The sequence below is a fragment of the Rattus norvegicus genome, chromosome 1 (assembly GCF_021556685.1).
Source record: "Rattus norvegicus strain SHRSP/BbbUtx chromosome 1, alternate assembly SHRSP_T2T, whole genome shotgun sequence".
NCBI lineage: Eukaryota > Metazoa > Chordata > Mammalia > Rodentia > Muridae > Rattus > Rattus norvegicus.
The window spans coordinates 270,833,037-270,846,534 of record NC_141534.1 but is presented as its reverse complement, the minus strand read 5'-3'; the positions used below and the strand labels follow the sequence as shown (position 1 = coordinate 270,846,534).

At 48.6% G+C, this 13,498-nt stretch overlaps 1 protein-coding gene across 2 annotated transcripts in view; it reads left to right on the top strand.

The window, feature by feature from the left end:
- The window catches only part of Gfra1 (GDNF family receptor alpha 1), a 232,525-nt gene that overhangs the window by 162,955 nt on the left and 56,072 nt on the right, over positions 1–13,498 (top strand). For both annotated transcript variants that reach the window (NM_012959.2, XM_087634670.1), the window contains 1 exon segment: positions 64–400. In NM_012959.2, coding sequence (NP_037091.1) covers positions 64–400 — 337 coding nt within the window.

Sequence of the window (13,498 nt, the reverse complement as noted above, 5' to 3'; positions counted from 1 at the left end):
CAAACGCACGTGGGGAAGACTGGGGTCAGGCCCTGTGATCACCGCCCTTTCTCTGCTTTGCAGTGGAACACATTTCCAAAGGGAACAACTGCCTGGACGCAGCCAAGGCCTGCAACCTGGACGACACCTGTAAGAAGTACAGGTCGGCCTACATCACCCCCTGCACCACCAGCATGTCCAACGAGGTCTGCAACCGCCGTAAGTGCCACAAGGCCCTCAGGCAGTTCTTCGACAAGGTTCCGGCCAAGCACAGCTACGGGATGCTCTTCTGCTCCTGCCGGGACATCGCCTGCACCGAGCGGCGGCGACAGACTATCGTCCCCGTGTGCTCCTATGAAGAACGAGAGAGGCCCAACTGCCTGAGTCTGCAAGACTCCTGCAAGACCAATTACATCTGCAGGTGAGTGTGCCATCAGCAGGCGGTTAATGGGTCTGGAGGAAGCCTGGGCCCGAGGCTCTAACTGCTGGACTGCAGGTTTCTGTGCTGCAGGAGCAAGGCCACTGGCCAGATCTCCCGAGTGGACTGGTGAAAGTCTGACCTCTGTCTGCATCTGTAGCAGCTTCCATGGGTGTTCTGCTGTCTCCCTGGGGATGGTCCCACCTTTAACTGGGAAAGTCCTCTGAGGTGAGGGGGCACCCAGGTGAGGTAAGATGCCCAGTCAGGTTCCCAGAGGCTGCCAGGCCTCGAAGGAGATTGCTATAAGGAAACAGGCTCTTGATCTGCAGGTGCAGAAAAATGGAAGAGACCAGACATTGGGTGTCAACCGTGTCCAGATGTGTGTGTGTGTGTGTGTGTGTGTGTGTGTGTGTGTGTGTGTGTGTGTGTGTATGTGTGTGTGTGTGTGAGATGTTGTAGAAAACATTTGTTTCCTTTCTTGCTTTGGGCCATTTATTGGTTTCTTTTAAACCTTTGAAGGAGTCCATGAACACATTCTCTGTGGAAAGGGAAGGAGACTGGGAGGAATGGGGCTTATACTACTAACCCCTTCCTATCCAGCTCTCCAGCCATACTGTTGACAGTTCAATGTAATGTACCTCCTTCGAGAACTTAGAGCTGAATTCAGTCACTGTTAGACACGAGGAGGTACGAGCAAGCAGAGATTAGCTCTGCATGCTGACTCTTGGTTCTGTCAGAAGAGCAGGCCGGATCCTGAACTGAGGACAGGCAGGGCATCACATCTGAACCATGCACACTTTGCCCTTAGGGTGGGGCACAGGGGACTGCAGTGCCTCTGTGAAGCTGACTCTGGGTGTGTGGCAGGTGGAGAGATGAGTGAAACTATACCCAGGTACCTAGTTGTTTTATACTAATAGATTATTCGTTTCTAAAGACTAGGGATGACAGTGCCTGATGTCTTAGTTCAAATTAGCAATGAGTCTTATTCTAGTGGATGGGAATCCATTCCTTCTTTAAAGAAATAGTGACCAAAAGAAAAGCGAAAGTCTTTGTATGCATGACTGTCTTATGCTGAGGATACACCTTCTGCCTCACCCCCTTTTTACATCCATTCTTTCTTTTCTGTTATGTGTGGGGTCTGGGAGGGTGTGGGGTGCACATAAACGCACTTGCACATGTGCACTGAGGCCATAGGCCAGCCTCCCATGTTGTTTCTCAACGCTGTCCACTTTATTTCTTGGGATGGGGTTTTTCACTTTACACAGAGCTCACAGAATCATTGGAGCTGGCCGGCCACCAAAGCCCCAGGCTCTGTCTGTCTGTCCACTCTTTTGTTCTGGGATTACAGGTGCACATCACCAGGCTTGCTGTTTTCCTGTGGGCTCTGCAGCTCACACTCTAACCCTCCTGGTAGAGATTTTCTGAGGATAATGGCCACACACCTGTGTGTGGCTGTCCGTTTGCTCTGTTGAAAGAAGAGATCTGTTGTTCTGGGAGGAACCTGAATGAAACTTGACAGGGGCAGTTTGTGTGCAGAGAGGATTTGCTCTATTTCCCAGCCTCTGGTCCCCCTGGGGTCATCTTGGAAGAGAGGGATGTGATAAAATGTCCTGAGATGGGGCAGGCCACAGCGACTCCGGGGGTTGTGAATAGGCAGACACAGCTGAAGGCAGGATGGGGGCAGTGATGGAAGCCTGGCCTAGCATGAAGGGCTGGAAAGGCTCAGGAATTCTGAAGAGCATTGTTCCCTTTGAGCATAAAAGATTTCCCCTGTGTGTGATCAGGACTTGATTTCTAGTGTCTTCTATGGCTTATAACCAGGTGCTTCCTTCCTAAGACGTCAATCTACTCACTGCCAGGTCTGAGGAAGGAAGCCTGGACTCTAAGTGGGAAGGAGTGCCAAGAGGTCCCAAGTGGAGAAGGCATCAGCATCTCCCATTGAGTAGTGGCTGGCCAAGGGAGGGAATCCCTCTCTTCAAAGGTTTATACTGCACACGGCCTCCAGGGAAAGTCGGTGACACACTCACACGCTCCAGAAGCCTAACGTGAGTGGTGAGTTTGTACTAACACCCCCCCATCCAATTCCCACACACACACTGTCGTGTGCTGCTAAAGACAGAGTCCCTGCATTGCTGTAAATCTGTTCTATGGCGCAGGACTCCTGGCTCGGTTATGGATGAGAACTGGGAATTTGTCGGAGGTCTCTGGGGAAGCGGCCGGAGGAACCTGTAGATAATCCAATGGATTGGCTGCTGTCTGGGGGCTCAGACTTACCCCATACAAGAACAAGTCCAAGAAACTGAGAGACAGCCAGGAATAGACTCAGCTGAAGAAATGGACTCCAGACAGGATAGTCCTTGCCTAACTCTGAGTGTCCCAACCCTGCTGAGTGAGAGAAGCTACACACAGTGGGGTCCACACACAGTGGGGTCCACACACAGTGGGGTCCACACACAGTGGAGCAAAAGCCCCATAAATTCGGTGACATCTGGAGGTGGCATTTGTGCTACAGTCTGCTGCTCTGGGTAGAGCTCAGAGCCTCTGACACTTGGAGCTGGGCTTATCTATCAATGTGTATCTCAAGGTGGTTGATGGGTTTTATACTCTGTCTTGACTCTTTCCCGGGAAGGTGGCTCAGGGACTTCCCTGGTATCACCCCTGGTTAGCTTACTTAGCCCATACTGTCGTTCTGGAGCCCAGGCTCCTTATTCGTGATTACCCCTCCCTTTCCAGTGTGGTAAATGTCATTTGAGCATCTGAGTTGGCTGGCGGGCGTTTGCTTTCAGCAGGTTTTATTAATCTTCTCTTTAATTTTATGCCTTTTATTTCATCTCTTCTCAATCCATCTCGAGGAAGCCTCCCTGTACCTACTCAGGGCAGCAGCTGGTAGAGCCCGGGGTTCTGTGGGCTTCCTGCTAGAGTTAATCACCCCCCGAAGCCCCAACCCTGGCTCTGCTGTGATGACTGAAGGGGCCCCTGTAAACGCTCCCCAACAGGAAGGGTGGCAGGAGGAGACACCACACGTTACACACTACCCCCTCTGCCTGCTTAGACTTTCCAGAGAGAGAGAGAGCCCTTCCTGGCTTAACATCCTAGCCTATCAAAGAGCCGCTCACACTGATTAAAACAACCCTGCAAGTAATGTTTCCCTACTGCGGCCTTGAGGTTTCCATCCGGAGGGTCCCATGGCACCTCTGTATAAACCCTGCCTCCCGTCTGCCTTGTGCCTTCAAACAGAGAGGAAGCAAAGCAGCGGCCTGAGGTTTGGGGTTTGCCTCTGCTTTTGTTTTCTTTTCCTTCCTTTCTTCTTCAGTGAAGCTGACAGGTTCCTTCCCTCATGGGGTGGTCGAGAAGGAGCGAGCTTGACTGTTCAGGCCTCCAAGCGTCTGAGCAGCAAAGCATGCGCTCAGGTGTTATCCGATGGCTGTGATGAAATCTGAAAGCTCTTCCCTCCTCCCCTGGAGCACCGAGGTTCCCCTGGAGCACCAGAGCTCACATGCCAGTTTCCCTCTCCTTGCTTGCCCCACTGTTTGGAAGGCTGACAGTACCTAGTGTGGCCTCAAGGAAGCACGTCCTTCATTCCTGATGCAAATTACATTATATACATTATTTAAATTTATACCCTGCCCGCTCGCTCCCCTTCCTCCCAGTGCTCTGCTCCAGCGTTTGGAGTAAGTTCCACTCTTGAGTTCTGACTCAGGATACCAGAGATTTTGCTTCAATTGCTCTCACCTCTCTAATTAGTCACTCGGGTGCCCGGCTATTCTCATTGCCAAGAGAATCTCCTCGTGAGCGCGCGCTGCTCCAGCTTGTGTTGAGGAGTCAACAGAGATCGTTCCAACCTCATTCCTCTTCCAGCGCCAGCCAAAAGGGGAGCCGGAGGCTGCAGAGCAGGACACCTGTCTTGTGGGCCTCACTCACTCCTCTCTGCTGTCCTTGTTGAGTGGCTGGGACTGCCGTGATCATTGTGTGTGTGTGTGTGTGTGTGTGTGTGTGTGTGTGTGTGTGTATGTGTGCGCGTGCATGCGCAGCAAAAACACTATAGCCTTGAATGTCCAAGTAGGCACTAAGGCACTGTGCCTCAGAGGGCTGGGTTCCTGGGGGGTCTCAGTCAGATCCGGCTGTCCACCTTGGAATGTGTCCCTGGTTCCCTTTTGCTTGGCAACATGGCCCCACAGGGGGAGTAAGCGTCTTCTCTGAATTCAGTAATGCTGGTCTGCTGGTCATGGATATCTGCTTCCTTCCTGACTACTCCAGTAACGTTGAACACCGAAAGGATGAAGAGGCTGGCTCTGTGGAGCCTGCCTTCAATCTCAGCACTTGGGAGGCAGAGGCAGACAGATCTGCATGAGTCTAAACTACTTAGACTCCCTGCAGGGTCACAGGTATGCACCTGCCCAGGAGCTGTCTGGATTCATGAATGAAACACAGATAGACAGATAAACACACATACACACATACACACACACACACATACACGGGGGAGAGAGGGACAGAGAGAGGGAGGGAGGGGAGAGGGAGGGGAAGGGAAGGAGGGAGGAAAAGGGAGAAACAGGCAAACAGAGAGAGACAGATAGACAGACAGACACACACATACTATTTAATTTTAGGTTGTAGCATAGTTTGGCTAAACCACTTAGGCTCCCTGCAGGGTCACAAGTATGCACCTGTCCAGGAGCTATCTGGATTCATGAATGAAACACAAACACACACACACACACACGCACACGCACACGCGCGCGCGCGCACACAGCAATTAATTTTAATGTACCTTGACTAACTCAAAGGCTGGGAAGTTCTAATCCTCCCTGTAGCTAGCACATATTTCCCTCCTGTAACCCTGGCTTAACACCCTCTAATTCTATATTTTATCTTTGTTGGCCTGTCTCCTTCTCAGCAGCCCCTTAGTCCCCCGGACGCTTTTGGGCAGCCCCTTCCAGGGAGCCGCATTCCTTCTCATCTACATTTCGGATGATTTTTCTTCTGCAGCTCTAAGTCTGATCCATCTCCTTCCAAGACATAAGGATCTCTCTTTCTCCTTCCTTCCCACCCCCCCAGTTCCTAGCCTGCCAAATCCCCAGGTCCCGCCTCAGTCTACTTGCTCAGCCATTGGCTGTACAGCAATACTTGCCAATCAAATCCGGTTGGGGATGGAGACCCACAGCCACTGGGAACAAGGCCTTTGGGAGCCAAATTGAATTGAACCAGCATTAAAATCAATCCCTAACAGTAGGCCCGCTTATCTTCAGAAGAGTAGCTTGATGAGGTCACCAGGTATATGGCTCTTCTTCGATGTGGGCTCAGGATTCTATAATTAAATCTTAGAAACGAGCAGGATTGGTGCCGGAACCAAGAAGGCACCCATCCCTTGGTACAGCTCCAAAAAACAGTGCTGGCAATTTCTGAGGTGCCCCCCTAATGCCTCCTTTGCCACATACAGGGTGATTCTCTGTGTAACATTGTTAGCTTCCCAGTTGGGACAACTGGGAAAACATGCCAAGAAGTAATGGAGGAATTTTCTGCCCAAGGAACCTACTTAGTTCAACAGTGGCTGAGCACCTATAAAAAGTAAGAGATGTGCGAGATGGAGGGATGGCTCAGAGGTAAGGAGCAGAGTCCTTCCAGAGGTCCTAAGTTCAATTTCTTAGCAACCACATGGTGGCTCATAAACACCTATCATGAAATCTGGTTCCCTCTCTAGCCTGCAGGCATACATCCAGATACAACACTATATATCAAAAAACAAAAAAAATGCTTTAAAAAAGCGAGAGAGATGTTTACCTGGAATGAGACCTTTTTGGCGCAGTGTGATAGTTCCAGTAGGTATGGCCTCCATAGACTCCTGTGTTTGAATGCTTGGCCCATGGGAAGTGTTGGGAGGCGTGGCCTTGTTGGAGGAAATATGTCACGTAGGGGCTGATTTTGATGTCTCCTATGTTCAAGCTCCTCCCAGTGTGGAATTCCTGCCTCCTGGCTGCAAGTCATCCTGCGTCCCGCCATGATGATAACGGACTAAGCCTTTGATACTGTAAGCCAGCCCCAATTAAATGTTTGCCTTTATAAGAGCTGCTGTGGTCATGGTGCCTTCATACCAATGGAAACCCTAACTCAGATACACAGTAAACTGTAGGTCCTAGAAATTAAGACTCTACTTCCCAAGTGTAAGCTCCTGTGTTAAAAACCAAATGCAGCATGGTTAGACCTGGGCTTGACATGTGGCTAAGTTCGAGAGAAAATGGCTGAGAGGATAATTAATGCCTAAAACTAGATTAATTTGGTAGATTGATTTGCCACTTAATTTTATTTTACACTGATTCATTCACGAATGGAAATCAGCAATTAGACAATGCAAACTTCTGAACCGTGGAGAGAAAGGTTCAGAAATACGAGAGAATATAAGTGATACATTTTCCAGTCCATTTGAATGGCTTTCATTCCATATGAGTACATGCGTGTCTTTAGACATTAGTACATGAGTGCATTCAAAGTGCCAAGTGTCCAGTTTTAACACACCACCTGGGAGAACTCTCTCTCACTTGTATGTGTCTATGTGACATAGACCTTGAACACAGGGCAAGGATCTCCTTTAACACACACTACCCCTTGTGTCTTAGTTAGGGTTTTACTGCAGTGAACAGACACCATGACCAAGACGAGTCTTATAAAAGACAACATTTAATTAGGGCTGGCTTACAGTTTCAGAGATTCAGTCCAGTATCATCAAGGTGGGAGCATGACAATATCTAGGCAGGCATGGTGCAGGAGGAACTGAGAGTTCTACATCTTTATCTGAAGGTTCCTAACGGAAGACTCATTCCCAGGTAGCTAGGGTGAGGGTCTTAAGCCCACACCCACAGTGACACACCCACTCCAACAAGGCCACACCTCCAAATAGTGCAGCTCTCCCCTGGGTCAAGCATATACAAATCACACCTTGTCTTTGCTTCTCAGGTGAGGAGAGCATAGGTTCTTCTTCTGGCGTCCATCTCAAGGATGTATGAACCAGATACAGTCTGCTCTGCTGTCTTCCTGTATCTCACTTTGGCAGAAGCCAGGATAAAGCGATTTGTTTCTTTCAGAATCAATAGCTTTGGGGGGAAAAACGTCTACTATTCCACACACTTGCCAAGCTCAGCGTCTCTGCTTGGGTTCCCACCATCACCACCCTCAGTATGTCCACTCTCTTCCAAAGTCACTTTCTCCACTCAGCCTGGAGACAGAAGAGTCAGAGACTCCTTTTATTATATTTGCATATGTTGTCAATATCCAGATCTGGAGGGAATCTTGCACCAGAGCTGTCTTTTCCCATTGGTGAGCATGAAAGCAAATGAAAGAAAAATGTGGATAAGCAAAGCCCAGGAACCCAGAGAAGACTTCTGGGTAATCACATGGGAGCAAAGGTTCAGATCTTGGTGGCTAAGAAATAGAGAGCCTGAAGCAGGAGGTGCGCTTGGAGACAATGTAAACTCAGTGTGATTCAAAACAAGACCCCAGGGCTTCCAGCACTATTCAAAGTGCTAGATTTTATCCTTCAAAGACCTAGAGAGAGCATCAGAATGAAGCCAAGTGGGCAGGGTGTGGAGAGGAGGCCAGGTGGGCAGGGTCTGGAGAGGATCAGAGGCCAATTAGGGAGTTCTTAGTTTAGATGAGAGATTAAAGGGCCCGGAAGAAAAGCATTTGGAAAATGTAATAACTTCCAGCCAAAGTAATTAATGACTATTTGAAAAATGAGTAAAAGAATGAAAATATGTAACATGAGAGTAGCTTTGAGAGACTAAGTTGTCCAAATGGAGAGAGTTTAGAGTGGGTCACATAGAGCCTGCTGCTGATTTGTGTGACAGGATCTGTTCTCCTGGATGGGATGGGAAAAGAAATAGTCTACTACTAAACTGGGGATCTTCAAGTTTGTGATGAAGGTCTCTGTGAAGATGCCTTAGGTAGATAATTAGAGCACTGAGAGAAGCTGGAATGGGTGGAGCAATCAAGAAGGAAAAGGTGGTGGACGGTGATGTCATTTGTTCAGGTAGACAGTGACTTCAGCTATTCAGATAGTGATATCAGTTATTCAGACTTACAGTGATGTCATCATTCAGACAGTGATGTCAGTTGTTCACATAATGACATCAGTTATTCAGATGCTGATGTCATCTATTCAGATAAACAGTGATGTCATTGTTCAGACAAACAGTGATGCCACTTATTCCAACGGTGATGTCAGTTATTCAGACAGATAGTGATGTCAGTTATTCAGGTAGACAGTGATGTCAGTTATTCAGAGGGAACTCAGAGGGACACATAAAGAGGTTCTAGCCCTCTGTCATTCTGTTCTGTTATCCATCCATCCATTCATCTGTTATTCTATCTACCTATTGACTATCTAGTATTCATTGCATTACCCATCTAACTTCACATACCCATGTATTCCATTTACCCAATGGTCTGCATTTACTGTGAGAGAATTAAAAGCCTGAAATCTCATGCATGTGACAGAGAAGGAGGCCAACACACATTTTACATCAGGACATGGTAGTCTCTGGTCAGGGGCCCATGAAGTACTCTGGGAGAACAGAGATGAGAACAGCCAACTTAATAAGGCTTCCTGCAGAAGCCGCCTTGTCAAGTAGGTCAGGGAATGAGTTGCATGGAAGAGAACAGTGTGGTGGAGAAGCCTAGGGCCACACTGAGAAAGGTTTAAGAAGTAAAGTACAATGCAGCCTTGAGTGTTGATAAGGATCATCAGTGGACTGCATCGTTTACTGTTGGGACCTCACTAACATGGCTACACCAATGAGACCATAGTGTTGGGACCTCACTAACATGGCCGCACTGATGAGACCTCGCTGATGGGACCTCAAGACCACTTTAGTCTCTGATCATACCAGCTGTCTTATAGTGGATGGCCAAGAGGACAACCAGAAGCACAGAGCTCTTCAATACGTGATCTGAAGTCAACCCCAGCTTACTAACTCCAAATCCTGGTTTCTGTCTCTCTCTGCAAAGGATTCTTTTCTTCTGACATGAATGTAATGTTTCCACCCTGCATTTCCACCTTCCTGCCTTTAATTCCAGGCAGACAGACAGACAGACAGACAGGTGGTCCTGAGTCCAGATACTCTGCATGCTCAGTAACTAGGACTGCCTTGTTTTTAAAGACTTTGCATAGCGCTTGGGACATAATGTCTACCAGAGCCTCTTAGCATCATTTGAAAAGGGAACATGACTTCCCAGGTAACACATGCTTACTAAGTTCTTGCTTCGTCTTATTTCTTCCTGAGCACTCTGCTTATTACGGAGTCGATACTGTGTGGCAGCTTACTGACTCTGAAAGACTTGTTTCCACAAATAGGGGGAAAAAACCCTCCAAGACCACACTGATCTTTTAATGATTATTATTAACTCCCTATTTACATGGGGCACACTCCCTGAGTTGTGTGTGACAGCCTGGACCCTGGACATATTGGTCACACGTCTTTCTTCCAGATACTCAGTCTCACCCTGCGTGATCCTTAAACCCCACTGCACTGTTATTTGAGTTCAATCCTTGACTCTCACTTAGCCAAAAGCAGTGCATATCAGGAACATTGGCCATGCATCCTGTGGTATAGATAAAGTTTTTGCTGTCACATGCAGACACCAGCTCTAAATAACCCATGTTTCTGTCCTACTCCTGGGATATACCCAATAGATGTGCCTTTGTAACCCTCCTGCCCCAAGGTCACCCCATTGACCACAGAAGAGTTCTGTGTTAAATGGATAGCATCTCAATGCAGGGCTAGGGAATGGTATGGTGGGGACAGGACCTTAGGGATCTTTCGAGAAAGTATTGAAGGAAGAGGATGTGAGTGGGAGGGTCTCTGGGTCCATGGATTTCAGACCACCCTGTCTAAAGCTGTGGGCAGCAGAGGGAGGCCATATCTGATCCCCTCTGCTGCCCCAGTTCAGCAGACTTTTCCTCTTCAAAGATGTCCACTAGTGGGTTCCCGCACTCAACAGCAACGGAGGCCTCACGCGCCGGGATCACACCCCGTTAGGCCCATAAGCTAAACAGACACATTCTCTTCTTCACCAGATCCCTACCGGATTCCAGGGTTGGGCTTCCGCCTTCCATAGCTTCTCTTCAAAACTGTTTCACCCACTGAGCAAGGAACAGGAATAAATGAGACCTCAGCCTTCCTAAGGGACCTGAATCACCCTGGCCCTGCTGGCAGTGGGAGGCATCTCCCTCGGACTGTATGCTGTCTTCAAGGCTGAGAACGAACATGCATCTCTCTCAGCACAGTGCTCCCTTTTATGGTCATGCACAGACAGTGGTTGATGTTGCCCCTGCAGCCCATGACCTGAGGCATTCTCATCTTGTACCCCGTTACCTCTTACAGTATCCTGTGAGCCAGGAGGGTAGCGTGCCGTGTGTTTAATTAGCATCTACTGCTTGGGGAGAACCTGTGGAGGACAAGGGCAGCCCTCATCACTGGAGAACCAGCATCTCCTTAGGAATCGCTTCTCCTTAGGGTCTGTCCTGAGCTTCCTGCGTGGTCTTGACTACTGCAGCCTCCTCTTAGGTCAGCGTAGGGCTGGGTCTCACACACACTTGTCTTCCTGCTCCCGGCCCATCTCTTGTTTCCACACCTCCAGGGTGTCCTGCCATTTTCATTTCTGTGGGGGCATTTCCAACTCGTGAAATAAGGAACTTTCTCTGTAATTTCCAAAGGCGACTAATTATGCAGAAAATTTCACACTCGAGGAAAACAGGAATTTTAAAGAGCTATCAACATGAAAGGCCCCACACTCCCATTGGAGTCCTGGGATTTTCTTTCCCCACCACAGTTGTCAGCGCAGATCAAGTGAGGTAGGGCCTGGACCTCCACTCAGGTTATGATAGGGGCAGCTTGAAGCCCAGTTTAAGCTCCACGGATGAGACCGCTGCCTCTGTCCTTACAAGCATGAGGTTAAAATGAAGGAATCATGCTGGCCAGTGACTACCTCAGAGCACAGTGATCTCTCTGTTGGGTCCCCTTTCCATTTTACCTTTTCTACAAACATTTCCAGATTGATATTTCTGGCCTATAGGGACAGAGTGGGATGTTTCCAGAGGTCACGTTGCTAAACTTTTAAGTATCGCCCTCTTTTCCCTTTTGGTATTTGGGCCTCCAAGAAAAGTGGGTGGACAGAGGCAGGGAAGAAAAATCTAGAGTTGCTTAGGGTATGCGTCATTTCCAGAACATTTCTTGTAGAATACACAGTATTTAACACACATGGATACATTAAGATTCACGTGAGTGGAGCTGCTGGTGAGACTTCTGGGCCCACAGTGGTGAGACTTGCTATTGTTGAGGCAGCAGAGACAGGACTGGCAGCCTCATGGGCGGGGGGGGGGGGGGGGGCTCCCTGACCGGAAGTAACCAAGTGGGGGTGGTCTCTCACCTCTGAGTGAGTCAGTCACACGAGGGGCAAAGGACCCTCACTGACTCAGAAGGGAGGAACCCTACGCATTCCTCCCCTGATGGTTCCACACAGTGAGTCAGCATCATCCCATTGGGAAGCAAGCCACAACCCGGGGACAGAGTGGTTTGTCACACAGGACTCAGGAGCCTGGGGACATCACTGCAGGAATGTGTGAATGTCAGCAGCAGTTGAGTTTAGGGTACGGGTGAGCAACATTTATTTGACATTTACAATGTGCCAAGCATTGTGCAGAGAGCACTTTCCAGCAAAGTGGGAGTGGGAAGACTGGGGATGCGAGATCGTAAGTCATTTACATGTCACCCATGTGGTGTGACCGACCGGAATGTGAGCTCAGGAGGCCTGGTGGGCTGCAGAGCCTGAGATCTAGAATCTATGCCACCTGCTGCTGGTCCAAGGGTGCTTGTCTTGTAAGCAGCAGGTATGGCTACCAGAAACACTGAGGAGGCCGGAACTTGGAAGGTGACAGTAACTTTGTTTCCACTTTGTGTCTAAATTCTTTTCAAAGGAGAGTGTTTGGGAGGACCGAGTGTTTGTCTGGACCCTGCTCCCGCACCTGTTGGAAACATTATTTCATTTCTTGTTAAAATAGCAAATCTTCAGCCTTTTTGGTTTAAGCTCTTTACACTCTTGAAAAAAAAAAATCAGGGAGAATCCCAGGGGGGTTTGTTTATATGGGTTAAATCTATTACTCCTTCCTATAGCACATCAAAGCTGACGAATGTTTACATGCTAATGAAAAGCTCCATTTACATTTCACTTTAAAATAACATCAAGAAGCGCATCTCGTGTTGCTGTAAATAACAATCTATTTTGTTAGAAGTAGTTCTCAAATAAAGCAACAAAAATATATAGGGAAATGCTTGGAAGAGGTTTTTACACTCTTCAAACCCTGGTGTCCAGCAGGAAGACCTTGGCACAACTTCCATTTTTGGCTTGTAGAATTTCCAGGTCAAGCTCCTGCTGATTCTCTAAGAACAAGAACTAGGGACTTCATTTGACTGGAGAAACAACCACACTGATCCCCAGCCCACCCCACCACAAGGCTCGGTAAGATGAGCAGGTTGCCCCAATCTCACTTTCAAACTGCCACAGTGGATAGATAGGGATAATCTTGGCTTGAGGCTTAGGTTCAAATACACTGTCCTTCCCCAGGCCTCTGAACTGAAACAGTGTGGGTAGGTGTGCTTGCCCTGTGCCTGCCCTGTGCCTGACCTGCTGTGCATGTTGGCACGGTATGCCTAGGGGCTGTCTGGGAACAGGCACTGGAGCCCTTTTGGGTGGACTAAGGGTGCTGGACTTCTCTGTCAGCCACGCTATGCTGTGGGGCTGCCAGGCAGGCTGCCGAACACGGCTCTGTGTGATGACCTGCTGGAAGAAATGTCCGCTTGAAGACAGCACCTTTGTCAGTGGCTTTTCTTCCCAGAATGCTAGAGGATTCCAGCACTGCCCCGAGATGTTAGGCTGGTGTTATAAATTCTGTCTAGGAACATTTGTTAAAGCTTCCTTCTGAGGTTGGGGCTTGAGGAGGTGCTGCAGGTAATTCTGCAGCTCTGAGTTCTGGCTGGAAGGTATATACTCATATAGCTCCCTCTACTCTCTCTAGGCCAATTTTATTTTATTTTTTTAATTTAATTTTTT